The 27,232-nt window shown below is 40.7% G+C and overlaps 1 protein-coding gene across 1 annotated transcript in view; it reads right to left on the bottom strand.

Annotated features, from left to right (window-relative positions):
- The window catches only part of LOC139935417 (uncharacterized), a 52,756-nt gene that overhangs the window by 19,360 nt on the left and 6,164 nt on the right, over positions 1-27,232 (bottom strand). The window contains exons 7-42 of the mRNA XM_071929993.1: positions 26,995-27,068; positions 26,412-26,658; positions 25,990-26,181; positions 25,695-25,859; positions 24,896-25,213; positions 24,132-24,464; positions 23,388-23,723; positions 22,054-22,383; positions 21,510-21,845; positions 20,968-21,288; positions 20,136-20,495; positions 19,397-19,729; positions 19,003-19,203; positions 18,498-18,638; positions 17,362-17,679; positions 15,888-16,082; positions 15,310-15,447; positions 14,733-15,050; positions 13,632-13,985; positions 12,589-12,912; positions 12,139-12,177; positions 10,807-11,034; positions 10,358-10,495; positions 9,555-9,872; positions 9,075-9,455; positions 8,208-8,531; positions 7,749-7,787; positions 6,419-6,646; positions 5,790-5,927; positions 5,063-5,380; positions 4,584-4,961; positions 3,174-3,497; positions 2,715-2,753; positions 1,385-1,612; positions 935-1,072; positions 129-449 (exon numbers count right to left, since the gene is read on the bottom strand). Coding sequence (XP_071786094.1) covers positions 129-449; positions 935-1,072; positions 1,385-1,612; positions 2,715-2,753; positions 3,174-3,497; positions 4,584-4,961; positions 5,063-5,380; positions 5,790-5,927; positions 6,419-6,646; positions 7,749-7,787; positions 8,208-8,531; positions 9,075-9,455; positions 9,555-9,872; positions 10,358-10,495; positions 10,807-11,034; positions 12,139-12,177; positions 12,589-12,912; positions 13,632-13,985; positions 14,733-15,050; positions 15,310-15,447; positions 15,888-16,082; positions 17,362-17,679; positions 18,498-18,638; positions 19,003-19,203; positions 19,397-19,729; positions 20,136-20,495; positions 20,968-21,288; positions 21,510-21,845; positions 22,054-22,383; positions 23,388-23,723; positions 24,132-24,464; positions 24,896-25,213; positions 25,695-25,859; positions 25,990-26,181; positions 26,412-26,658; positions 26,995-27,068 — 8,913 coding nt within the window. The remainder of the gene's footprint in view (positions 1-128; positions 450-934; positions 1,073-1,384; positions 1,613-2,714; positions 2,754-3,173; positions 3,498-4,583; positions 4,962-5,062; positions 5,381-5,789; positions 5,928-6,418; positions 6,647-7,748; positions 7,788-8,207; positions 8,532-9,074; positions 9,456-9,554; positions 9,873-10,357; positions 10,496-10,806; positions 11,035-12,138; positions 12,178-12,588; positions 12,913-13,631; positions 13,986-14,732; positions 15,051-15,309; positions 15,448-15,887; positions 16,083-17,361; positions 17,680-18,497; positions 18,639-19,002; positions 19,204-19,396; positions 19,730-20,135; positions 20,496-20,967; positions 21,289-21,509; positions 21,846-22,053; positions 22,384-23,387; positions 23,724-24,131; positions 24,465-24,895; positions 25,214-25,694; positions 25,860-25,989; positions 26,182-26,411; positions 26,659-26,994; positions 27,069-27,232) is intronic.

Below are 27,232 nucleotides of genomic sequence, written 5' to 3'. Positions count from 1 at the left end.
TTTGTCAACAGCTAATATATGTACATACATAGAGCAATGCATATTTACAGTTAGTTTTCTTGTTGCCATGTTGTTGCTGTTTTTCATTGTTATTATATTCAATTAGGTACGAAGTGATTGTTCTTAACCTGCTTGGCAGATGACTCCAGCATCCTCCGAATGAGCACAGTTTTCTTCTCTCCAACCTCCACTGGGACAGTCTTCAAGTCTCTCTTCATCTCCTGTACATTGTACATCATCAAGGAGAGTTGCTCCCACTCCTTCCCCAAAGCCAGCTTCTATAGAAACATCGGAAGCCCCAGAGAAGCCCAGTTGCCTACAGACGACATTAGCGTCGGTGATGTCCCAATAGTCATCACAAACTGTTCCCCATTCACCTTCATAGAAGACTTCAACACGACCCTCGTAACTGTTCTCACTTCCAACAAGGCGTACAGATACATCTGGCACTGAAAGTTGAAGGATGATATTCTGTAAGTAAAAGCTCCCTGGCAATCAAACTATTTGATCAGTTCTTAATCTTTCAACAAACAGCTCACTACAGCCAAAGAAAGGAGGAATTTCTAACAGCTTTAAACATTTATCTTTTCAGAATAGTCAGTGCATGTTCAAATTGTATTACTTAAATTTACATCTACGACGTGGGACTGACATGTTTTCACCAGTTTGAACTAGTTTTCACCAGTTTGAACCAGTATTGAAATGGTATACTGCTATAGGACAGGTACAAAGGCAAACTAAAGAGGCTTCATTGGTAAATCAAGTGATGAACCAGTTAGAACCAGTGTAGACTGGTAGGAACCAGTAAGTATGCACACTTAAGAGGCTTCATTGGTAAATCAAGTGATAAACCAGTTAAAACCAGTATAGACTGGTAGGAACCAGTATGTTTTCTAAACAAGCAGTAGATTGTATTCAAATAACCCAGTTTTACCTTCATCTGATCGGCAGACAACCCCAGCATCTTCAGAGTGACCACAATTCCCTTCTCCAGGTCCTAAGCTTGAGCAGTCTGCAATTGTCGTCTCAGAACCAGTACATTCAACATCATCCAAGAGAATCAAACCTTCGCCTATTTCAAAAGTGAAAACACAACACACAAAGGTTTGTGAAAAGCGTCTTTGATACAAAGATTGTTGATTGGGTCACTTGGGGCTGGCTCGAAGTGCACTGACGTCACCACAAGAAGGGTGAGTGATCGTTCTATTAGCTCATGGCAGGGTTCACCCAGATGCATTTTTTTTTTTATGCAGGAAGATTAATTATTGAGTATCTGCACACGTTCGTCCCCCCCCCCCAAAAAAAAAGGCCTCCCAGATAAGCACAACAGGGTCAACCCAGGGAAACTAAATAAATACCCACAGAAAAAACACAGGAGTAATACCTTCACCAAATTCAGCACTAGATGCAGCCCTTAATGCTCCACTTGTAAAACCAAGTTGTCTACACACCACATTAGCATCATTAAGGTCCCACAAGTCATCACAGACGGTTCCCCATTCACCCCCATCAATGCGGACCTCAACACGCCCAGCGTTTGGAACTGATCCAACGAGTCTGACATCACCAGTTGAGGTTGCTTCTGTAGGGGAAGTTTCTTCTGTAGGTGTATCTACACAACAAGGGGAACAAAATTGTATTTATTTACCCTCTCCTAAGATTGTCAGCAAGATACACACACGGTAACCTGGAGGTGTACTGTAGAATGACTCATCAAGCTAATCGGTTAATCATTTATTTTATTTAACTTGCTAAGTGATATTTTGTCTATACGGGCTGGTGTAAAAAGCTTTGCTTTTGAAATTGCATGGGATGAAATTGCAAATTAGGAACATCCATGCAATCAGGTAGGAACTGACAAACCCAATCCACATAAAAGGCTCCATTCTAAGTCCAGACTTTAACTTAAGTCAACAGAGGTGAAAAGCACAGATTGACACCACAAACCGATATTAAACATCTGTTAAACTTTCTACGTTTTAAGCATTCATTTACGGGACGATAAAATAGTTCAAAAATTAATACAAAAAGTGATCTTTTTCCTACTCTTGATGTTAAATAATCTTTCCAAACTTTATGCAATTCATAAAAGTAAAAGCAAGCCCCTGTATTTTTTTTCTCTCAACAAATCAGACAAATCCTCTGCATATAGACTTGTGTCTTTGTGCAAGACACTTAGCCATTTGTGCTTCATATATCAGATGTGACAAATAGCTGTAGCTCCCTCTGCAGCCAACAAACCTCTTTACGAGGGCCCATTTTCATGGAGCTGCTTAGGCACACAAAGCAGCTAAGCAGAGCCAAATCACGCTTACTAGAATAAGGTTACCAGCCAAAATACAATGTCACATGTATGATTTGGGACTGGTATCCTTCTCATTTCTGCTTAGCAGAACATTTCAAATTAATATTTTCAGCTTGAGTAGCTCTATGGATATTGGGCCCTGCCCATAAAGCTATTAGTTGTTCGCTTTTCATTTGTTCAATACATGCAATGATACAAAAGTAATTTACAATAAACATTAATAATGTCCAAAGTTGAGAAGTGTTTAGAGTAGTCTATGTTAAGTCAAATACATCAATGAACAAAATATGCATTTCATGTAGAATCAAATACATCAATATACAAATCATGGATTTCATTGATGATCTGATTATAGCTCAGATAAATTCTATGCAACTTGTGGGAAGTTGTGTTATTTGATAAGTTGTACCTGTTTCATCGCCATCACCACCACCCCCACCGGCTGCACCTGTACAGAATTATTTGGAAAAAGGAAGAACAAATAAAAACCATGGCAGTCAGTTTTGAAACAGTAAGCCATTGTCACCACTTACTGCCATGACTTAACTGAGTATCATAAACAAACAATCACAAAACAGTCTTTTGAGAATAGAGCATAACACCGAAAGCCACAGAAAAAGGTTGAACTTGAAGTATGAATTCCAGTTAAATTCATGCTCTATGTTCATGTTCACTTTGGGATGTCTGTGAGTGTTTGTCATCCAAAAACATCCCTGGATACTGAAAATATTCTGTTTATCCATAAACTTTGTGCATGTATTGCCTCACCTAGGTAACAAGTAAAGGGTTTGCAATGCTACGCCAAACAATAAGTTCTCAATCTAACAATGAACAAGAGTCTGTAATTGAAAAGCAAAACTTGATGTACCTGTTTGACAAGTTATTCCTACATCTTCAAAGTGAGTACAAGCAAGGGTATCCCACAGTCCCCAACCACAGTCCTTTAGCTTTGCTTCATTTCCAGTACATATTACACCAGCAAGAATAGGACCTTCTCCTTGTCCATACTCCGCTATGCCATCATTACTGTAGAGTTCACTGTAGCCAAGTTCTCTGCACACCACAGCTCCATCTGCTGGGTCCCAGATATTGTCACAGATGGTTCCCCATTCACCGTCATTATAAACCTCAACTCGACCAGACTCTGGACTTGAACCACCGACAAGACGCACCCCTACCTCAGGTGGTGGTTCTACAAGGGTAAGTTAAGCAATACACAAATCAGTGTACATGTAAATCTAGAACTTGCCTTGGCACATTCACCGAGGCTAGCTGCAATTTCACGTCACAGTTGAAATTTACAGCTACGTTTAAAAAAGCAGCTTTATAACAAAATTGTCTTAGTTCTTAGACTAGAGTCCCCTACAGCATACAACAAAGAGGCGGTATGAGTAAAGAGATACACAAGATGGAGGACTGTATTCTAATGAAAGACGAAGAGTGAGGAAGAATAAGTCCTCAGTGGTAGGTAATTAGCTAAACAAGAATCATACTCTAAAAATGATTACAACCAAGGTAAGATAAAAGGGTCTTTAAATCAACTTCTCTAAATTCCAGGTTTTGATATTTGACTGTTTCAATGTGGACATGGTATCTTTTAATGGTCGGATGTTAAAATGTAACTAACTTTGATTAATGCTGCTAGTACAATGTACAGTATGTAGGTACATATAATGAAGTGTTTTACTGTTTCTTACCTGTTCGACAGACAACCCCAGCATCCATAGTGAAGTGTTTTACTGTTTCTTACCTGTTCGACAGACAACCCCAGCATCCATAATGAAGTGTTTTACTGTTTCTTACCTGTTCGACAGACAACCCCAGCATCCATAATGAAGTGTTTTACTGTTTCTTACCTGTTCGACAGACAACCCCAGCATCCATAGTGAAGTGTTTTACTGTTTCTTACCTGTTCGACAGACAACCCCAGCATCCATAATGAAGTGTTTTACTGTTTCTTACCTGTTCGACAGACAACCCCAGCATCCATAATGAAGTGTTTTACGTTTCTTACCTGTTCGACAGACAACCCCAGCATCCATAATGAAGTGTTTTACTGTTTCTTACCTGTTCGACAGACAACCCCAGCATCCATAATGAAGTGTTTTACGTTTCTTACCTGTTCGACAGACAACCCCAGCATCCATAATGAAGTGTTTTACTGTTTCTTACCTGTTCGACAGACAACCCCAGCATCCATAATGAAGTGTTTTACTGTTTCTTACCTGTTCGACAGACAACCCCAGCATCCATAATGAAGTGTTTTACTGTTTCTTACCTGTTCGACAGACAACCCCAGCATCCTCAGCATGAGTACACCTCGTTGTTCTCCAATCAGAACTTTCACAATAGTCTAGTGAGCCTTCAATTCCAACACAATCCACACTATACAGAATGGGGCTACCAAAGCTACTAACATCTGCAAACTCTCCCAAGTCTCCAATTCGCTCTACTCCGCTGAATCCAAGCTGTTCACAAGCCACCCTCGCCTCACTACGACCCCATTCATCATCACAGATAGTCCCCCATTCACCTTCTCGGTAGATTTCAACACGGCCCCTATTATTTGGACCACCAACCAAGCGGATTGTGGTTGACATCTCACCACCATCAACAACCTCACCAACATCAACACCTTCACCACCACCAGCAGTTTCTATTTAATAAAAAAAAAAGAAATATAAAGTGTCAAGCCCTTACAAGATTCCATCAGCAGGGTATGTAGATTATGGTTTTGACGGTTCTCTTGCGTCTTACCAATGCAGATGACTCCAGCATCCTCCGAATGAGCACAGTTTTCTACCCTCCAACCGTTACTGGGACAGTCTTCAAGTCTTTCTTCACTGCCTGTACATTGTACATCGTCAAGGAGAGTTGCTCCCACTCCTTCCCCAAAGCCAGCTTCTATAGAAAAATCGGAAGCCCCAGAGAAGCCCAGTTGCTTACAGACGACATTAGCATCGGCGATGTCCCAATAGTCATCACAAACTGTTCCCCATTCACCTTCATAGAAGACTTCAACACGACCCTCGTAACTGTTCTCGCTTCCAACAAGGCGTACAGATACATCTGGCACTGAAAATTGAGGGATGATATTCTGTAAGTAAAAGCTCCCTAGCAATCAGACTATTTGACCAGTTTGTATTCTTAATCCTTCACAACTAAATGACAACAAACAGTTCACTACAGTCAAAGAAGGGTGGAATTTTTAACAGCTTTGCATGTTCAAATTTTATTACTGAAACTTACATCCACGACGTGGGACTGACATGTTTTCACCAGTTTGAACTAGTTTGAACCAGTATTAAAAAGATTTAATGCTATAGGACAGGTAAAAATGCACCCTAAAGAGGCTTCATTGATAGCAGGTGATGAACCAGTTTGGTAAACCAAGTGATGCACCAGTTAGAACCAGTAAAGACTGGTAGGAACCAGTATGTTTTCTTAACAAGCTGTAGATTTTATTCAAATAACCCAGTTTTACCTTCATCTGATCGGCAGACAACCCCAGCATCTTCAGAGTGACCACAATTCCCTTCTCCAGGTCCTAAGCTTGAGCAGTCTGCAATTGTCGTCTCAGAACCAGTACATTCAACATCATCCAAGAGAATCAAACCTTCGCCTATTTCAAAAGAGAAAACACAACACATAAAGGTTCATGAAAAGTATTTTAATACCAAGATTTACTGATCAGGCATCATGCCAGTGTTCACATTAAATCATGCCTCAAATACATTGAACCAATGACCTCAGGAGTTACCCAAAATGTGATCATGCTCCCCATATGATTAATATAAAATATTTAAAAAAAACAAGAGCTTAAAGACCTGGGCCCAATTACATGGCTCTGCTCCACCCCGAATTCATGTTAAAAAACACCCATTATCGGACTTGCACCCCCCCCCCTAATTTTTTTTAAAAATAGTTCAGATGTGTTTAAACGTCTGCCAACTGCATCAGAAGAACATTTGCAACCCGGGTCTCTGAGGCATCCTTTTTTTCTTTGCATAGGAAATGTTTGGATGAATACAAGGACCCAGACCTGCTTGCTGTTACAATGTGCCATGGCTAGGAATACAGTCATAAGAAAAAAAGAAGAAAAAAGAGCGATACCTTCACCAAATTCAGCACTAGATGCAGCCCTTAATGCTCCACTTGTAAAACCAAGTTGTCTGCACACCACATTAGCATCATTAAGGTCCCACAAGTCATCACAGACGGTTCCCCATTCACCCCCATCAATGCGGACCTCAACACGCCCAGCGTTTGGAACTGATCCAACGAGTCTGACATCACCAGTTGAGGTTGCTTCTGTAGGGGAAGTTTCTTCTGTAGGTGTATCTACACAACAAGGGGAACAAAATTGTATTTATTTACCCTCTCCTAAGATTGTCAGCAAGATACACACACGGTAACCTGGAGGGTGTACTGTAGAATGACTCATCAAGCTAATCGGTTAATCATTTATTTTATTTAACTTGCTAAGTGATATTTTGTCTATACGGGCTGGTGTAAAAAGCTTTGCTTTTGAAATTGCATGGGATGAAATTGCAAATTAGGAACATCCATGCAATCAGGTAGGAACTGACAAACCCAATCCACATAAAAGGCTCCATTCCCAGTCCAGACTTTAACTTAAGTCAACAGAGTTGAAAAGCACAGAATGACACCACTAACCGATATTAAACATCTGTTAAACTTTCTACGTTTTAAGCGTTCATTTTAGGGACGATAAAATAGTTCAAAAATTAATACGAAAAGTGATCTTTTTCCTACTCTTGATGTTAAATAATCTTTCCAAACTTTATGCAATTCATAAAATCAAAAGCAAGCCCCTGTATTTTTTTTTCTCAACAAATCAGACAAATCCTGTGCATATAGACTTGTGTCTTTGAGCAAGACACTTAGCCATTCGTGCTTCATATATCAGATGTGACAAATAGCTGTAGCTCCCTCTGCAGCCAACAAACCTCTTTACGAGGGCCCATTTTCATGGAGCTGCTTAGGCACACAAAGCAGCTAAGCAGAGCCAAATCACGCTTACTAGAATAAGGTTACCAGCCAAAATACAATGTCACATGTATGATTTGGGACTGGTATCCTTCTCATTTCTGCTTAGCAGAACATTTCAAATTAATATTTTCAGCTTGAGTAGCTCTATGGATATTGGGCCCTGCCCATAAAGCTATTAGTTGTTCGCTTTTCATTTGTTCAATACATGCAATGATACAAAAGTAATTTACAATAAACATTAATAATGTCCAAAGTTAAGAAGTGTTTAGAGTAGTCTATGTTAAGTCAAATACATCAATGTACAAATCATGCATTTCATGTAGAATCAAATACATCAATATACAAATCATGGATTTCATTGATGATCTGATTATAGCTCAGATAAATTCTATGCAACTTGTGGGAAGTTATGTTATTTGATAAGTTGTACCTGTTTCATCGCCATCACCACCACCCCCACCGGCTGCACCTGTACAGAATTATTTGGAAAAAGGAAGAACAAATAAAAACCACGGCAGTCAGTTTTGAAACAGTTAGCCATTGTCACCACTTACTGCCATGACTTAACTGAGTATCATAAACAAACAATCACAAAACAGTCTTTTGAGAATAGAGCATAACACCGAAAGCCACAGAAAAAGGTTGAACTTGAAGTATGAATTTCAGTTAAATTCATGCACTATGTTCATGTTCACTTTGGGATGTCTGTGAGTGTTTGTCATCCAAAAACATCCCTGGATACTGAAAATATTCTGTTTATCCATAAACTTTGTGCATGTATTGCCTCACCTAGGTAACAAGTAAAGGGTTTGCAATGCTACGCCAAACAATAAGTTCTCAATCTAACAATGGACAAGAGTCTGTGATTGAAAAGCAAAACTTGATGTACCTGTTTGACAAGTTATTCCTACATCTTCAGAGTGAGTACAAACAAGGGTATCCCACAGTCCCCAACCACAGTCCTTTAGCTTTGCTTCATTTCCAGTACATATTACACCAGCAAGAATAGGACCTTCTCCTTGTCCATATTCCGCTATGCCATCATTACTGTAAAGTTCACTGTAGCCAAGTTCTCTGCACACCACAGCTCCATCTGCTGGGTCCCAGATATTGTCACAGATGGTTCCCCATTCACCGGCATTATAAACCTCAACTCGGCCAGACTCTGGACTTGAACCACCGACAAGACGCACCCCTACCTCGGGTGGTGGTTCTACAAGGGTAAGTTAAGCAATACACAAATTAGTGTAGATCTAGAACTTGCCTTGGCACATTCACCGAGGCTAGCTGCAACTTCACAGAGGCAATCACCTCTATGCCCATTGTCTGGTGCCACAGCCTTGGTGCCCCTTGAAATGTCACAGTTGAAATTTACAATTACGTGCAAAAAAGCAGCTTTATAACGAAATGGTCTTAATTCTTAGACTGGAGTCCCCTTCAGCATACAACAAAGAGGCGGTATGAGTAAAGAGATACACAAGATGGAGGACTGTATTCTGATGAAAGACGAAGAGTGAGAAAGAATAATTCCTCAGTGGTAAGTAATTAGCTAAACAAGAATCATACTCTAAAAATGATTACAACCAAGGTAAGAGAAAAGGGTCTTTAAATCAACTTCTCTAAATTCCAGGTTTTGATATTTGACTGTTTCAATGTGGACATGGTATCTTTTAATGGTCAGATGTTAAAATGTAGTTAGCTTTGATTAATGCTTCTAGTATGTTTGTAGATAATGAATCATTTTACTGTTTCTTACCTGTTCGACAGACAACCCCAGCATCCTCAGCATGAGAACACCCTGATGTTCCCCAATCAGAACTTTCACAATAGTCTAGTGAGCCTTCAATTCCAACACAATCCACACTATACAGGATTGGGACACCTACAAGGCTAGTGTCTGCAAACTCTCCCATGTCTCCAGTTCGCACTATCCCGGTGAATCCAAGCTGTTCACAAGCGACCCTTGCCTCACTATAACCCCATTCATCATCACAGATAGTCCCCCATTCACCTTCTCGGTAGATTTCAACACGGCCGCTGTTTTCATTTGGGCCACCAGCCAGGCGGATTGTGGTTGACATCTCACCACCATCAACACCCTCACCACCATCAACACCTCCACCACCACCATCAGCTTCTATTTAATAAAAAAATGGAATGAAATGTGTCAAGCTCCTACAAGTATCCATCAGCAGGGTTTGTATATTATCATTTTGATGGTTCTCTTGCGTCTTACCAATGCAGATGACTCCAGCATCCTCCGAATGAGCACAGTTTTCATCTCTCCAACCTCCACTGGGACAGTCTTCAAGTCTCTCTTCATCTCCTGTACATTGTACATCATCAAGGAGAGTTGCTCCCACTCCTTCCCCAAAGCCAGCTTCTATAGAAACATCGGAAGCCCCAGAGAAGCCCAGTTGCCTACAGACGACATTAGCGTCGGTGATGTCCCAATAGTCATCACAAACTGTTCCCCATTCACCTTCATAGAAGACTTCAACACGACCCTCGTAACTGTTCTCACTTCCAACAAGGCGTACAGATACATCTGGCACTGAAAGTTGAAGGATGATATTCTGTAAGTAAAAGCTCCCTGGCAATCAAACTATTTGATCAGTTCTTAATCTTTCAACAAACAGCTCACTACAGCCAAAGAAAGGAGGAATTTCTAACAGCTTTAAACATTTATCTTTTCAGAATAGTCAGTGCATGTTCAAATTGTATTACTTAAATTTACATCTACGACGTGGGACTGACATGTTTTCACCAGTTTGAACTAGTTTTCACCAGTTTGAACCAGTATTGAAATGGTATACTGCTATAGGACAGGTACAAAGGCAAACTAAAGAGGCTTCATTGGTAAATCAAGTGATGAACCAGTTAGAACCAGTGTAGACTGGTAGGAACCAGTAAGTATGCACACTTAAGAGGCTTCATTGGTAAATCAAGTGATAAACCAGTTAAAACCAGTATAGACTGGTAGGAACCAGTATGTTTTCTAAACAAGCAGTAGATTGTATTCAAAGAACCCAGTTTTACCTTCATCTGATCGGCAGACAACCCCAGCATCTTCAGAGTGACCACAATTCCCTTCTCCAGGTCCTAAGCTTGAGCAGTCTGCAATTGTCGTCTCAGAACCAGTACATTCAACATCATCCAAGAGAATCAAACCTTCGCCTATTTCAAAAGTGAAAACACAACACACAAAGGTTTGTGAAAAGCATCTTTGATACAAAGATTGTTGATTGGGTCACTTGGGGCTGGCTCGAAGTGCAATGACGTCACCACAAGAAGGGTGAGTGATCATTCTATTAGATCATGGCAGGGACTCACCCAGCATTTTTTTTTTTATGCAGGAAGATTAATTATTGAGTATCTGCACACGTTCGTCCCCCCCCCCCAAAAAAAAAAGGCCACCCAGATAAGCACAACAGGGTCAACCCAGGGAAACTAAATAAATACCCACAGAAAAAACACAGTAGTAATACCTTCACCAAATTCAGCACTAGATGCAGCCCTTAATGCTCCACTTGTAAAACCAAGTTGTCTACACACCACATTAGCATCATTAAGGTCCCACAAGTCATCACAGACGGTTCCCCATTCACCCCCATCAATGCGGACCTCAACACGCCCAGCGTTTGGAACTGATCCAACGAGTCTGACATCACCAGTCGAGGTTGCTTCTGTAGGGGAAGTTTCTTCTGTAGGTGTATCTACACAACAAGGGGAACAAAATTGTATTTATTTACCCTCTCCTAAGATTGTCAGCAAGATACACACACGGTAACCTGGAGGGTGTACTGTAGAATGACTCATCAAGCTAATCGGTTAATCATTTATTTTATTTAACTTGCTAAGTGATATTTTGTCTATACGGGCTGGTGTAAAAAGCTTTGCTTTTGAAATTGCATGGGATGAAATTGCAAATTAGGAACATCCATGCAATCAGGTAGGTGACTGACAAACCCAATCCACATAAAAGGCTCCATTCCCAGTCCAGACTTTAACTTAAGTCAACAGAGGTGAAAAGCACAGAATGACACCACAAACCGATATTAAACTTCTGTTAAACTTTCTACGTTTTAAGCATTCATTTACGGGACGATAAAATAGTTCAAAAATTAATACAAAAAGTGATCTTTTTCCTACTCTTGATGTTAAATAATCTTTCCAAACTTTATGCAATTCATAAAATCAAAAGCAAGCCCCTGTATTTTTTTTCTCTCAACAAATCAGACAAATCCTCTGCATATAGACTTGTGTCTTTGTGCAAGACACTTAGCCATTTGTGCTTCATATATCAGATGTGACAAATAGCTGTAGCTCCCTCTGCAGCCAACAAACCTCTTTACGAGGGCCCATTTTCATGGAGCTGCTTAGGCACACAAAGCAGCTAAGCAGAGCCAAATCACGCTTACTAGAATAAGGTTACCAGCCAAAATACAATGTCACATGTATGATTTGGGACTGGTATCCTTCTCATTTCTGCTTAGCAGAACATTTCAAATTAATATTTTCAGCTTGAGTAGCTCTATGGATATTGGGCCCTGCCCATAAAGCTATTAGTTGTTCGCTTTTCATTTGTTCAATACATGCAATGATACAAAAGTAATTTACAATAAACATTAATAATGTCCAAAGTTAAGAAATGTTTAGAGTAGTCTATGTTAAGTCAAATACATCAATGTACAAATCATGCATTTCATGTAGAATCAAATACATCAATATACAAATCATGGATTTCATTGATGATCTGATTATAGCGCAGATAAATTCTATGCAACTTGTGGGAAGTTATGTTATTTGATAAGTTGTACCTGTTTCATCGCCATCACCACCACCCCCACCGGCTGCACCTGTACAGAATTATTTGGAAAAAGGAAGAACAAATAAAAACCATGGCAGTCAGTTTTGAAACAGTAAGCCATTGTCACCACTTACTGACATGAGTATCATAAACAAACAATCACAAAACAGTCTTTTGAGAATAGAGCATAACACCGAAAGCCACAGAAAAAGGGTGAACTTGAAGTATGAATTCCAGTTAAATTCATGCACTATGTTCATGTTCACTTTGGGATGTCTGTGAGTGTTTGTCATCCAAAAACATCCCTGGATACTTAAAATATTCTGTTTGTCCATAAACTTTGTGCGTGAATTGCCTCACCTAGGTAACAAGTAAAGGGTTTGCAATGCTACGCCAAACAATAAGTTCTCAATCTAACAATGGACAAGAGTCTGTGATTGAAAAGCAAAACTTAATGTACCTGTTTGACAAGTTATTCCTACATCTTCAAAGTGAGTACAAGCAAGGGTATCCCACAGTCCCCAACCACAGTCCTTTAGCTTTGCTTCGTTTCCAGTACATATTACACCAGTAAGAATAGGACCTTCTCCTTGTCCATACTCCGCTATGCCATCATTACTGTAGAGTTCACTGTAGCCAAGTTCTCTGCACACCACAGCTCCATCTGCTGGGTCCCAGATATTGTCACAGATGGTTCCCCATTCACCGGCATTATAAACCTCAACTCGACCAGACTCTGGACTTGAACCACCGACAAGACGCACCCCTACCTCGGGTGGTGGTTCTACAAGGGTAAGTTAAGCAATACACAAATGAGATATAAACTTTACAGGGACATCTGCCTTTATCAATGGTGTCGGTGACTTTATAAAAAATGCCTTAACAAGATTTCCCAACAGTGTCAAATGAAGAGGTGCATACAGTCTCATCAGCTGATCAGACCTGGCTTTCCTGCATCTATGGAATGAGCTTCCTGTGGGTCTGAGAGAAGCAATCTGGTTGCCTGAATTTGAACATGTCTTAAAGACAGTCGGTACCACAATCAATCCTTAATCGTTTTTTTGTTTGGTTTTGTTTGAAACTTTGCATGGTGAAAATACGACATGGAAAGGTTCGCGGTAACACATGACTATCCCTATCTCTTTCAGAACCAACCCAACTCATTTAGAGATAGTCATTACATGGTGGTTTTGTTTTGTTTTTTTGTCTCCTGTAAAAAGCTCTGTTCTTTGTATAGTGCTATATATAAATGCTCTGAGATAATAAAGTGTTTTACATCAGATGGAGGACCGTACTCTAATGGACGAAGAAAAACAAGAATGAGGCAGAAGAAAGGCCTGACCTTGCAAGGTTTTAAACAGCAGTTTAAGAACGAGTCACTCCTCTTTTACTCCCATTCATAAATGCCTTTTTGTTGACATGTTGACATGTAACTAACTTTGATTAATGCTGCTAGTACATGTATGTAGGTACATATAATGAAGCATGACGACTGTTTCTTACCTGTCTGGCAGACCACACCAGCATCTTCAAAATGAGAACATCTCGTTGTTCCCCAATCAGTACTTTCACAAAACTCTAGTGAGCCTTCAATTCCAACACAATCCACACTATACAGAATGGGAACACCTACAAGGCTAGTGTCTGCAAACTCTCCCAAGTCTCCAATTCGCTCTACTCCGGTGAATCCAAGCTGTTCACAAGCGACCCTCGCCTCACTACGACCCCATTGATCGTCACAGATAGTCCCCCATTCACCTTCTCGGTAGATTTCAACACGGCCGCTATTTTCATTTGGGCCACCAGCCAGGCGGATTGTGGATATCACTTGATCACCATCACCACCAAGGACTTCAGCTATACAGAATAAAAAAAACAAAACAGTCTTCTAAATTGAAACAATATGCCTTTAACAAGCAGAAAGGCCACTGATTCAAAATAGTAAAGGAAACATCTATATGTACACCTAACGATGTGTGGGTGTGTGTGTGTGTGTGTGTGTGTGTGTGCAGGGCTTGAGGTGGCAACCCGCTCAGGACACTTTGAGTAAGGTGAGTTCCACAGCGAATAGTATGTTGACTTCCTGGGAAGGTTCACTGTGTAGCATTCACTCTGCATGGTCTCATGCTTTATTGGCTTGGTACAGACAGGTATAAAGGGCACTGGAACCAACAATAAAATTCACTCTTTACCTTTTAGGGATATTTGTGCAATTCCCAATTGCAGGCTTTTGTTTCCTGGTATGTCATACCAAGGTTAAGATAGAATTCTTTATAATGTATGACCATGACATTTTGGGCAGGATCTATTTATGATTAATGATAATGGATGAAATCACAGCATCAGTAATGGCTTACTACAGGATTCAAACTGTTTGAGGGTCTATCATTAAGACTTCTGTTCTAGAATGCAGGGGTCGGGGATTCAAATTCCATCCGAGATGCAAGTGAAAAAAAAATTCCGCAGTACTTTGAAAACACCGAGTACACAGTGCTTGGGGGTAAAGGTAGAAAACTCAAATGAACAGGGTTCACTCAGGTTACATTTATTGTTTCAGAAAGTAACGTCTCCCCTTACGTTTTTTCCTGATTTTCTGCGACTTACCAGCACAGATGACTCCAGCATCCTCATAATGGTTACAGTTTTCTACTCCCCAACCTCCACTGGGACAGTCTTCAAGTCTTTCTTCATCTCCTGTACAACCTACTTCATCAAGAAGAATTGCTCCCACTCCTTCCCCAAAGCCAGCTTCTACAGAAATATCAGTAGCCCCAGAGAAGCCTAGCTGCCTACAGACGACATCAGCATCGGTACTGTCCCAACGGTCATCACAAACTGTTCCCCATTGAGCTTCATAGAAGACTTCAACACGACCCTCGTTACTGTTCTCGCTTCCAACAAGACGTACTTTTACATCTGGCACTGAAAAGTTAGGGAAAATAGTTGCTTAAAATAGGGCTCTGAGAGAATAGCATGTATTTAGTTTTTAGTTTAACATCCTAGAGACAAGACCAAATCTAATAGGCGTTTGCCTTTTTCAACTCTTGGTGTCAGTTTGTAACCAATAAGGAACCAGTGTAAACCAGTTCAAACAAGAATGAACTGGTTTAAGCAGGTTCCAATGTCTCCCTATGTTAATACTGAAGCAGATTATATAAACTGAGTATTCGTTAAGTTGCACCTTCATACATCCAGCAGATAACACCAACTTCTTCACTGCGGCCGCAGTTCCTTTTGCCTTCAGCAGCACGAGGGCAGTCTATTATTGCTGTCTCGGAACCCGTGCATTGAACACTAGACATCAGTATATCGCCGGTAGCTGTTACAAATCAGAACAACAAGCACACAGGGTTTGGTGATGAACTCTAGGCAGATTCTGAAATTATTCTTGTAGTAAAGGGTTAGTATAATTTTGGCTCATTGTTTTTAAACTCAGCAGCAGGTGTAATTAATTATGTTTACCAGTCAACTTATATAATTTATTTATCTTAATTTTTATTTCATACAACATCCAACAACACAAGCGGCAATTTAAAGATGGATAAAAGATGGATTAAACACACAAAAAACCCACGCACATAATGGTACTAGGCAAATAGACAAATTAAAACAACAAAATTAGAACTACACTAGAACCAGACTGGAAAGACTGCTTCGTCACAGTCTTGTCTTTTACAGATACATGTGTGTACACATTAAAGTAGGAGATTACCGATTTCTCACACTTGCGTAACAACCCTTATTTACTGTTATAATTACCTTGGCCGAATCTATCTCCCCTTATGGCATGCGCAGCTCCGCTGGTAAAACCAAGCTGTTTGCAAACCACGTTAGCGTCCTCGTACTCCCAATCAAAATCACAGATGCTTCCCCAGTCACTCCCATCAATACGAACCTCAATGCGTCCAATGTGGGCTTCCGGTCCAATGAGTCTTACAACTTGTGGAGGTTTCGCTGAATTATTAAGAAAAGAAAATTTAATATAATTCTAAAACATTCTAATTCCTAATTCTAAGGATACCAGCTTTTATAGCCTGGTGGATACCTGCCAGATTAAAGGGATGCTGCAGTGAATTCAAATAAAACAGTTAATTTTGCTGTCATTTATTTCTGATATATGTATTGAACATCAATAAAATGTGTTTTGTATATTCCCAACATATCTGACTTGCGTAATTAGCGAATAAGTCATGCCCCCCCCCTTTTGTTACCGCCCCCTACCATCGACGTCACTTCGGGAATTCAAACATATCGTCGGCAAAAAGAGTCTTGTCCCTAACTACACGCGCCTAGGTACCAGGCCACACAGTGCACATGTCTCTATATGCATACAGCCAGTGTGCCCGGCGGCTCGGGTTACCGACATGACGTCACGTTTATGCAAATGAAGGCTCCCTTTTAGGGGCGGGGTGGGTTCCCCTAATCTCTTGAAAACCATTTTTAAAACACTTGCGCATTTAATACAAAATAAAAATAACAATTTCAGGTTTAAAAAGTCATGTTTAATCGTTTAAATGAGTAAAAAAAACACTGCAGCCACCCTTTAACCTTTGACCTTGGATGCCATGATACTGTGTGTGTAAGGTTACTTAATGTGTACCATGCAAAACCCCAACCTTGTGTTTGGAGTATTTTTGTCAGACAAGTGGTTGTACATCATTGCATGTATTTGTCCATTTAATAAAACCATGGGTTTGTAAGCCTAGTGCATGCAACCTCATTCCCAGGGGTGATCGAACTCGCCACGCCATTTTTTCCCAGCATGCCTTGTTCGTTCATAACCCTACAATTGGTTAAATAAAAATGTGCTAGAATCTAGCACATTTTAATAAATGCCTGTATTCCATACTTTCTAGGCGCGCATGCATGTCTTTCGTATTAAAGAATGTTTTTGTTTTTGTTTTTCAAAAGCGTGTTTGTCCATAAAAAACGTGAGCGTGATCAATATGTAAATGTCACTTTACACCTAATGCATAACCATTTTCATGAGCCAATCAGCGTTGTTTCTCAATACATCTCTTCCAGGGGTTAGTGAGGAGAGGCATTGATCTGGTGCGCTGCCCATGGTAGCGAGGCTGCAGTGCATGTATTTATCCTTGTGGAAATAGACAGGAGACCAGCCTAGCTGATGATCAGCTTACTGTAAGCTGCATGTATTTTCATTAAAGATGGCTACAAAACATTAAGAAGTCAACATTTCTTCTTAATAACCTCGAATATGTTGGATACCTACCAATGCAGATGACTCCAGCATCTTCCGAATGTTCGCAGTTTTCATCTCTCCAACCTCCACTAGGACAGTCTTCAAGTCTTTCTTCATCTCCTGTACATTGTACATCATCAAGGAGAATTGCACCAACTCCTTCCCCAAAGCCAGATCCTAAAGAAGCATTAGAAGCCCCAGAGAAGCCTAGTTGCTTACAGACGACATTAGCATCGGTGATGTCCCAATAGTCATCACAAACTGTTCCCCATTCACCTTCATAGAAGACTTCAACACGACCCTCGTTACTGTTCTCACTTCCAACAAGGCGTACAGATACATCTGGCACTGAAAATTACAAGACAAGAGATCTTGTCAACTCTAGTTTAAATCCACATCGAGTCAAAGTTAGAAAGTGAACCGGTTTGAACCAGTATAGACAAGAATAAACTGGTACGGACTGATATAAGTGACACTAGCTTGAAAAGAACATCCAAATAGTTTGTGTTCAACCAGGCGAGGCAGATGCAATAATGTGTAATTGCCCTGTGATGCACTCCTTACGCTTTCAAGTCGAGGGCAATCATAATTCACCTGAAACAATGAAGTTTTTTTCAAAATTGTTATCAAGCCATGATACCAAAAGTAATATTCAGTAAAGTATACACTAGAGTCAGGGTACACAATCACCCACATCTATAACCGAACCGAAGCTAGTCATTCCAATTTGAAGGTTAGGGGTCATTATGTATCTTGAGCCATTTCACACTATTTCTTATCCCCATGGCAATAGCCCTGGGGAGGCCCCAAGACCTTTTTTTACCAAACATTTACCCCAACTCACTTTCATACTGCGTCCCTATTCCACAGAGTTCCAGTTGCACGTTTCAAGAAACACCCCAGGGTTTTAATAGTTACCCCTATTCCAAAGCAGGGGTGGCTATTCCTTGGGGTTTATCATGTGCGAGGGAAGACCGGAGGCTGAGGTAGAGTGATCATCAGTGTGAAAAGGCCAGCCATTATCCCTTAAGGGAAATCAGGGGGAATAGAGTAGTGTGAAAAAGGCCATACATTATTACATTAAGGAATAAAGTTATTGAAGAATTTTAAGAACACAGTGTTTGAGATTTTTTTCTTTTCAGAAGGGTCACCCGGTACAATTATACCTTCTTCTATCCGGCAGACAACACCAGCATCTTCAGAGTGCCCACAGTTCTGACTCTCCTCCCCAGAAAAGACGCAATTAAGAATTGACATCTCTGAACCGGTACACTCAACATCATCCATAAGAATCCTTAAACCTGTACCTGTTTGAAACAAGGATAAACAACCAACAGTTAGATGCAGTTAAGAATTGACATTTCTAAACCAATACACTCAACATCGTCCATAAGAATCCTTAAACCACAAACTGTGGTGTGGGTGCAGTTTTTTACAAATCTGATGGTGAAGTAAGATTGGCTTTGTTTCTGCTTTTGTGTTGGTCCCTAAGCTTATTAAAGTTATACCTTGAAAAAGGGACATGTTATTCCATAAAAGTACACTTTTTTAATCATCATTTGAGTGTGGAATGTTTTCATAAAACGCGGTAAAGCAATACATATCTGTGTTAGGGTAGTATACTCAAATTGCAACTTCACAAAATACAAGTTAAACAGTTGTCAACCCTACCTTGGCCAAACTCAGCTTCAACTGCAGCACGTACAGCTCCATTGGTAAAACCAAGCTCTCGACACACCACCTCAGCATCATCAAGGTTCCATGAGTCATCACAGACGGTTCCCCATTCACCCCCATCAATGCGGACCTCAACACGCCCCAGGTTAGGTTCATCTCCAACCAGTCTAACATTATCAGATACAGTTCTTTCCTCTGTAAGATGGAGAGGGAACAAAAATACCTTATATTTCTTTCCTTTAAGGGTTTCACTTAATGTTTTACTTCTTCAAACTCCATCACTAATTTCTTTCCTGTACAAGCACGGTAACAACCCTATTGGTGATTGCAAGTGTACAAGATTCAGATACCTTTTGTGGTTCTTGCTAAGTAATAAAATCAAACCTACCTGTTTGGCATTTGATACCAGTATCCTTGGTATGGTCACAGCCAGTAACTCCTAAATTGTCACCCCATGTGCATTCCTCTACAGAGAGCTCAGTTCCAGTGCAGCGCATCTCTGCCCAAATAGGCATCCCAAAGTCCCCTTGGCCATAAGCCTCAATTCCTTCAATACTTAGGAGTCCAGGGAAACCAAGCTGTTTGCAAACCAATGTGGCATCAGTCTCGTCGATGAAGTCACGGCACACTGTCCCCCAAATGGCATCTCTGAAGACTTCCAGTCGGCCAGACTCTGGACTCAAACCACCAACGAGTCGTACAGGAACCTCTGGTGGGGGCTCTAAAGTTTTCAATCGACAAATCCAGATCAATTGCATTTGAAACAAGTCAAATTAATTGAGGTTTATTTTAAGAGGTGAAGATAACATTGAAAAGCTAATGTTGGTAAATTTTCAAATCTGACCCAAATGGCATGAATTGTCCTTAATCTCTAAATAATGGAAAAGATTGTGCAGGATGAGTTCAATAAGTTTAATAACAGATGTTAAATTTGCATCGGGGCTAAAGAATATTCATTTTGGTTGTTTACCCATACACACATCGGTACACACATCGGTGTATGGGTAAACAACCAAAATATTAAACTTCAATAACAATCTACAAAACTTGAAGCTGTTTTTGATTGCTGACTTTCTTTAAGAAAAATTTTTCTGAAGTATCTGAATGATTTGAGTGGTTTCATATACCTGTCAGACACTCAACACCAGCATCCTGACGATGATGACAGGTTGTCGTTCCCCAGCCTATGATCTGGCAGTCTTCAAGTCTAGTCTGTGTGCCATCACAATCCACAGCTTCAATGATTGGGCTGTTTTCATCACCAGGACTAAACTCCCCTTCCCCGATCACCCTGGTCACTCCATAGAATCCAAGCTGGATGCAGACAGCATATCCCTCATCCAGGTTCCACTCATCATCACAAATGGTCCCCCATTGTCCTTGATGATAGATCTCAACACGTCCACTTGCACTAGAGGAACCACCAACAAGACGGACCTTACCACTATCACTGCCCCCACTGCCGCTAGCTCCAGAATCCTCACCATCTGCAGCGGAAATTGGATTTACTTTTATTACTGGCATTCCGCTCCTTTTATGATCACACTGTAATTCTCTTCAAATTACAACTTACATTTTCTACCAAGTTTTAACAAAATAATAATACAAGGTTCATAAATAAAGCTTTATAACTTCCCTAGGGGTGTATCAAAGAGATCAGTATTTGTTCTTGCAAGGTATGTGGATGTTATTGTTTACAAGGTGCTGTGGGACAATATGCTGCCGATCAGACCAGGAACACCAGGGCAAACCCCTTCTCTTTTTGATAAGTGCACTGGGTTCTTTTACCAGATTAAATCCATGAAAACCTTGGCTACTGTTTGGGTGGATCAACGAGTAACAAAAGCTCAACTAAACACTGGTCATGCACGCCAGTCGGCATGTTTGGGCATAAGCCATTTCTGAGGCTCACACTAACGCCATTTTCTACAATGACCACAGTTTAACATTCTAACGTACTTTCTTGTCTACAGAGGACCCCAGCATCCTCAGAGTGAACGCAGTTTGTAACTCTCCACTTGTCGTGACCGCAGTTCTCCAATGAGGTTTCAGTCCCATCACAAGCCACCTCATCCAGTAAAATGGCTCCAGTACCGGGCCCGAACTCTCCATCTGAGATCCTCTCAGCACCGGGGTAACCGAGTTGTTGGCAGACAACATTGGCATCGTCGATGTCCCAACCATCATTGCAGATGGTTCCCCACTCTCCCTCGTAATACAGCTCAACTCGACCATCATTGGGCACGGCACCCCCAACTAGACGCACAGGAATCTCTGGTTCTAAAAATGGAATGCAGGTTTAAAATAATCAAATAAAAGATCACACAAAAAAGAGGCGATTTTTCTTCAACTCTGACTGTTTCTTCTACTGTTTTGAACACTGATTAACTTTCTCCTCAAAAGGTTTCAAACATCTCAGTAGTGCAAAAAAACTCAGCATATTTTGGGGGTGGGAACCACGGATGATCTATTGACAGTTATTCTTGTAAATGAATTTCTACCTGGATCTGTGCGGCAAATCACGCCCGCATCTTCAATATGGCTGCAGGAGTGAATCCTCCATCCACTGTTTGGACAATCTTCCAACATCATCTCCTCAGTCCCACAGTTGATGCTGCTTAGCATGATTGGACCCATTCCTTGACCGAGTCCCGCTCTGTCGATAACTGAGTGAGCACCATGCTCAAACCCAAGCTGCTTGCAAACCACATCCCCATCCATTAAGTCCCAGTCATCATCACAGATGGTACCCCACTCTCCATCATGGTAAATCTCTACGTAACCAGCATTGGTTCGTTCCCCCTTACTCACCAAGCGCACACTTGGTTCATCAGGTCCTGTCAGATAAAAAATAAAAAGCAAACAATTTTTTACACTTTTTTTCAAAAAACAGAACGATATGTTTCAACATCTTATTTGCATATCTAAATAACCAAAAGTGAGCATTAAAACTTACTGAATTCATTTCTTTAAGAAAAATGAGTAAATTTGTGTCTTGTTTCAATGCTGTTTCTGAGCTTTTACGAATATGAATTCCATTCTTACCCAGCTGATTGATGCATACAACTCCAGCATCCTGGCTGTGCTCACAACTATTCTCTCCCCACTCTGACTTCTTGCAATCTACCAGAGTCTGCTCAGACCCATAACAATTCACATCGGTCAGCAGGACTGTGTTGATGCCCGCTCCGAACTCGGCTTGCACAGCAGCCCTGACAGCCCCTTGGCTAAATCCCAACTGTCTGCATACAACGTCTGCGTCTACTTGGTCCCAAGAATCATCACAGATGGTTCCCCACAGGCCTTCGTGGTAGATTTCAACACGGCCAGTATTTTCCGACTGGGCACCAGCTAAGCGGATGGGCATCTCGGGTTCTGGTAAATGTACACATAGCCAATCAAATATCAATCAATCAATCAATCAATCAATCAATCAATCAATCAATCAATCAATCAATCAATCAATCAATCAATCAATCAATCAATCAATCAATCAATCAGTCAGTCAATCAATCAATCAATCAATCAATCAATCAATCAATCAATCAATCAATCAATCAATCAATCAATCAATCAATCAATCAATCAATCAATCAAATATGAATCCAAAATGCTCAGTAAAACCAACTTCAAACCTAGCCCTATAAATACTACAGTGACGACCTGCATGTGAAGGTCCGTTTCAAGGGCGAAATAATTTAAATCTTAGCTGTAAGAATCTTACCAAATTTATATTCCAAGGCTGCATTCATTTTTGGCGGTTGTTTTTGGACGCCAGATATTCCTCACCAATCTGTCTTTTTTGTAAAAAATTAAGCTCTCAATTATTTTTCTTAGTTTTCAAAAACATGCCTGTCGAGGGCGTGTGTGCATGCACAATAGCTCGTCAGAACAGTCTGGTGACGCATATTTGGAATAAGTGCATACTGCAGTACTGGCTTCCGCGCAAACACTCATACTGCAGTATGCATTACTGGCTCCAGCGCAAACACTCAGATAGATTTGCATGATGAGTTGAGAGCTGAATTATTTATGAGGAATATCTCACTTCCAAACCCACTACTAAAAAATGTGTGTAAGCATGAGATGTTAATCTGATGAGATCAGTTGCATCTTACAGGTAAGATTGTAATTAAAGAGTTTTAAAAATTTCCCCTACCAGAAACAGTTCCTTATATCTAGGACTATGTGTCTGTGTACAGCTGGAGGAAACCCATCAAGCTACTTCAAGCTCCAGATCAACAGCCGTGCTCTCTCACACTAACTTTATAACACAATCTTGCTTTTTGGTTTAAGGTTTTTAAGGTTTAAGGTTTTATCCTAAAGCCATTATGCAAACTTTGAGAGTGTCAAGAATGAAACTTGACTGGATAACATACCTGTGTTTGGTCTACACACCACGCCGGCTGCGAAACCACCCCCACAATTGTCCGACGTATACCGAAAATGTTCACAATTAGTCAATCTTCTTTCACCTCCTCTGCAATAAACCCGCTCCATGAGTAGGGGTCCTATACCCTCACCGAATTCGCCTTCTTCTGATACTCTGTACGCCCCTTGGGTGAACCCAAGCTCCATGCACCCTTTGTCTGCATCGATCTTATCCCATTTTAAGCTACACACCCATCCCCAGGTGTCATCAGCGTAAACTTCAACACGGCCAAGGTTATCTGCCCCTCCATCAGCAAGACGTATGAAGGTCTCTGGTCCAGTCTCTAAGGAAGGTATTTGGTATAAATAAATTAATAATAATAAATAACTAGTTTTTATAAAGTGTATTATCTATGGCTGGCTCAAAGCGTCTATTATTATTTTTTTGAAGGCAGGGTTTTGAGACCCATTTATGAAGCACCTTGTAAGGTGCTGCTGTGCATTCACCACTCAACACCAGATACATCAGGGCAAACCCTTTCTATTAGTGACCTACAGCTTACATTCCATTCAAAGGTCAACATAACTATGGTTAAGTATCTTGCTTAAAAGGAGACAAGTGGCAAGACCAAGACTCAAAATCATACAGATCAGACACACCAGAGAGGATATGATTCCTGTACACGAGGCCACTGCTACTACTTCTATCATTTTTAAAACAATTTCCTTAAAACCAAAATGTGTTCCAGTACCTTCTTCCGTTCGGCAGACCACTCCAATATCCTCCTCATGTACGCAGTTGATATCATTCGCAACGGCCGATTCACAATCCAGTAGACGTTCCTCGGTTCCCTCACACTGTACCTCGTCCAGCAGTATTGGGCCATTACCCTTACCAAACTCCAACTGACTAGAGATACGTAGGGCACCGGGGAAACCAAGCTGCCTACAGACAACCTCCGCGTCACTTATGTCAAAGCCGTCGTCGCAAACTGTTCCCCACTTCCCTTCACTGTAGACTTCCACACGTCCTTCAGTGGTGTCATCACCGCCGGATAAACGAATATGTACTTCAGGTTCTGTATCTATATATGAAAGAACAAATCTAACTCTTGAAACTAGACGTACTCAAAAGATCAGGTCAGATACTTGATAACAACACAAAGGTGTCCTAGGTGAAAACCGAAAAAAAAAAAAAAAAAGGGATAAAATAATCTGCAGTTTAATAAATGGAAATTTTATGGGGAATAGAGAAAATTAATATTGCAAAGGTCGTTGGTTTCAAATCTCTCTCGAGATAAATATGCCTGTGATTTTTTTCCCAGAGCTCAGGAAAATACAGAGTACACAATGCTAACACAAATTGTTGTATATGGGTATAATCTGCAGTTGTTAAGTCAGTGATTAAGGCTCATAAAAAAAAACATTCAAACAAAATTGAGGCCACAGACCAAGTACGAAGGGTTGATTTAGAACATTTAAATAAAATTTAAATGGCAAGAGAAAGCAAATTTACCATGTCCACTGCACACGACTCCTGCGTCCTCTAAGTGGTTGCAGATCTGAAAGGCATCCATGAGGCACTCGGATAAAGTAGACTCCTCTCCTTGACACTCAACATCATCAAAATGGATCGGTTCAAGCTCGCTTCTCCCGAAGTACGCCCGAGTCTTAGCAGACACAGCTTCACCAAGGTGAAGCTGTCGACAGACGACTTTAGCATCTTCTATGCCCCACAGATCATCACAAATAGATCCCCACTCACCCCTGAAGTAGACCTCCACAGTGCCTTCGTACTTTGTCAAACCACCAACCAGACGAATGTCCAGTGGTTCTGCAATTATTATCATCAATGAATTTAACTTCAGTAGTATGACAATATTGTAATTAACAAGTAATTTATTTGCTCTTCCCTTGATTTGAAATCTGCTGCTGATGTTGCAAACTTCAACTGCAGTCAACTGATGGTGCATGATAGTACAACTGTGCACAAACAAGATGCATTCACCACATTATAATTGTAATGTATGCCGGCAAGGTTTATCTTTCTTTTTTCTTTCATTATTTTCTTACAACTTTGATGAACATTTGTGAAAGTTTGTTAATAAATGCATAAGCTGGGATACCCCAAGCGAGGATAAAGGACTTTGACATATATAAGCCTGGCTTTCATAAAACAAAAAAAAACGAACAATTTTTCCTTGTTAAACTTGTTGTTAATTGTTGACCCCATCCTTTAGTATATCAAATCGTGACAGAAAGGAGGGGGTAGGGAGGGGATTTATCATAGAACTTAGAAAACTATCCATCTTTACCTGTAATGCAGATAGCTGTAGCAGGAATGTTGTTTTCAAGTGGGCAACTACTGGCCCACGATTCCTGGCGACAGTCATTTATCTTGTCCTCTGTGCCGTCACAACTGATTGCAGACATCCAAAAAGGCCCTGTAGTCGGGTCACCGTATTCTTCCGACCTTGCTCCTGCATTATTTACAATTAAAAGCATTTTTTTTAGTGTCTAGTAACTAGACTTCATAAGTAATAAGAATATCATGCCTACTAATTGCCGGCACAGTCATTTCAACAGTGCGGTAAATGACTGCCTTCTTACCCCTGACGGCTGCAATAAATCCAAGCTGCTTGCAGAGAACGGTTGCCTCCCTTAGTGTCCAATCATCACCATCACAGATACTGCCCCATTCACCATCCTGGTAGATCTCAACCCGGCCCTCTCCAGTCCTGGGTTCAGGGCCGTCATTCACCAGACGAACAGGAACATCTGGAGTGTCGTCAACAATTTCCCCTATTAAGGTAGTAAAAGGTGATAGGGTTGGCTGAATAATAATCTTACCCTGCCTTCCACCTCACTTTGGACCAGCAGAAATGAGCATGATACCAGTCACAAATTGTCCATGTGACACGGTAGTTTGGCTGGTAACCCTGTTCTGGTAAGCATAATTTGTTTGTGCTTAAGCAGCTCTATAAAATTTGGCCCAGATAAAACCTGTAACCCATAAAATCATTGTACTTTACCTGAGCAAATAACAGCGCCAGTAAGCTCTGGTGCACAGGAGAATCTATTCTTAAAGTAAGTATTGCATTCTTGTATCTTGGACTCGCTACCAGCACAGATCAGAGTCAGGATATCGGTGTTCGTTGGCGTTATTATACCCATGTCTTCAGCATTGAGGGCAGACACAGCCCCGGAGTATTTCAGCTGCCGGCAGATCACCTCAGCGTCTGCAAAGCCGGAATATGCAAAACAGACCGTTCTCCATTCCTACAAGTGCCAAATCAAATTGGGATTACTCGTTAAAAGACTTCTGTTGATAAAAACTAAGATGTCCCAAAGTAGATAATGGCAAATGTACAAAGCACAAAAGGCACTGCTTGACAGAAACAGGATACCAGGCAAAGCATTGTGTTATGCACAGTGTTTGTAGCTGGTTCTCTTTCAGTGTGTCAAGTTAACCCAGGGTAGGGATTGGAATTTAATTACATCCAAAGATCTTCAAAAGACATCCGATAGGTTTGGGTAAAAGAAGATTTCGGTTGAGACAACCACAATTCAAGAATGGTCATATCTTCCTTCATATAAGGAACAATAATTTCTTACGTTGTCCATGAGTACTTCAACAAGGCCTTGGTTAGGGCTTGCTCCATTGGTTAAACGAACAGCCAGATCTCCCTCTACAAAGAGCAAACACAAGCGTTAATTCTTCAAATGTCTTGTTCAAGAAACAAGCTGGTCTTCATGAAAATAAAGGATGCGTTTTAATTTGCAGTGACACCTTGTGTACATGTATCTACTTGAGGATTTGTTCCTGAAAACTTCTCTTACTAATGCTCTGTGG

The sequence above is a fragment of the Asterias amurensis genome, chromosome 3 (genome assembly GCF_032118995.1).
Source record: "Asterias amurensis chromosome 3, ASM3211899v1".
NCBI classification, from domain to species: Eukaryota; Metazoa; Echinodermata; class Asteroidea; order Forcipulatida; family Asteriidae; genus Asterias; species Asterias amurensis.
This window is presented reverse-complemented; position numbering and strand designations above follow the sequence as displayed.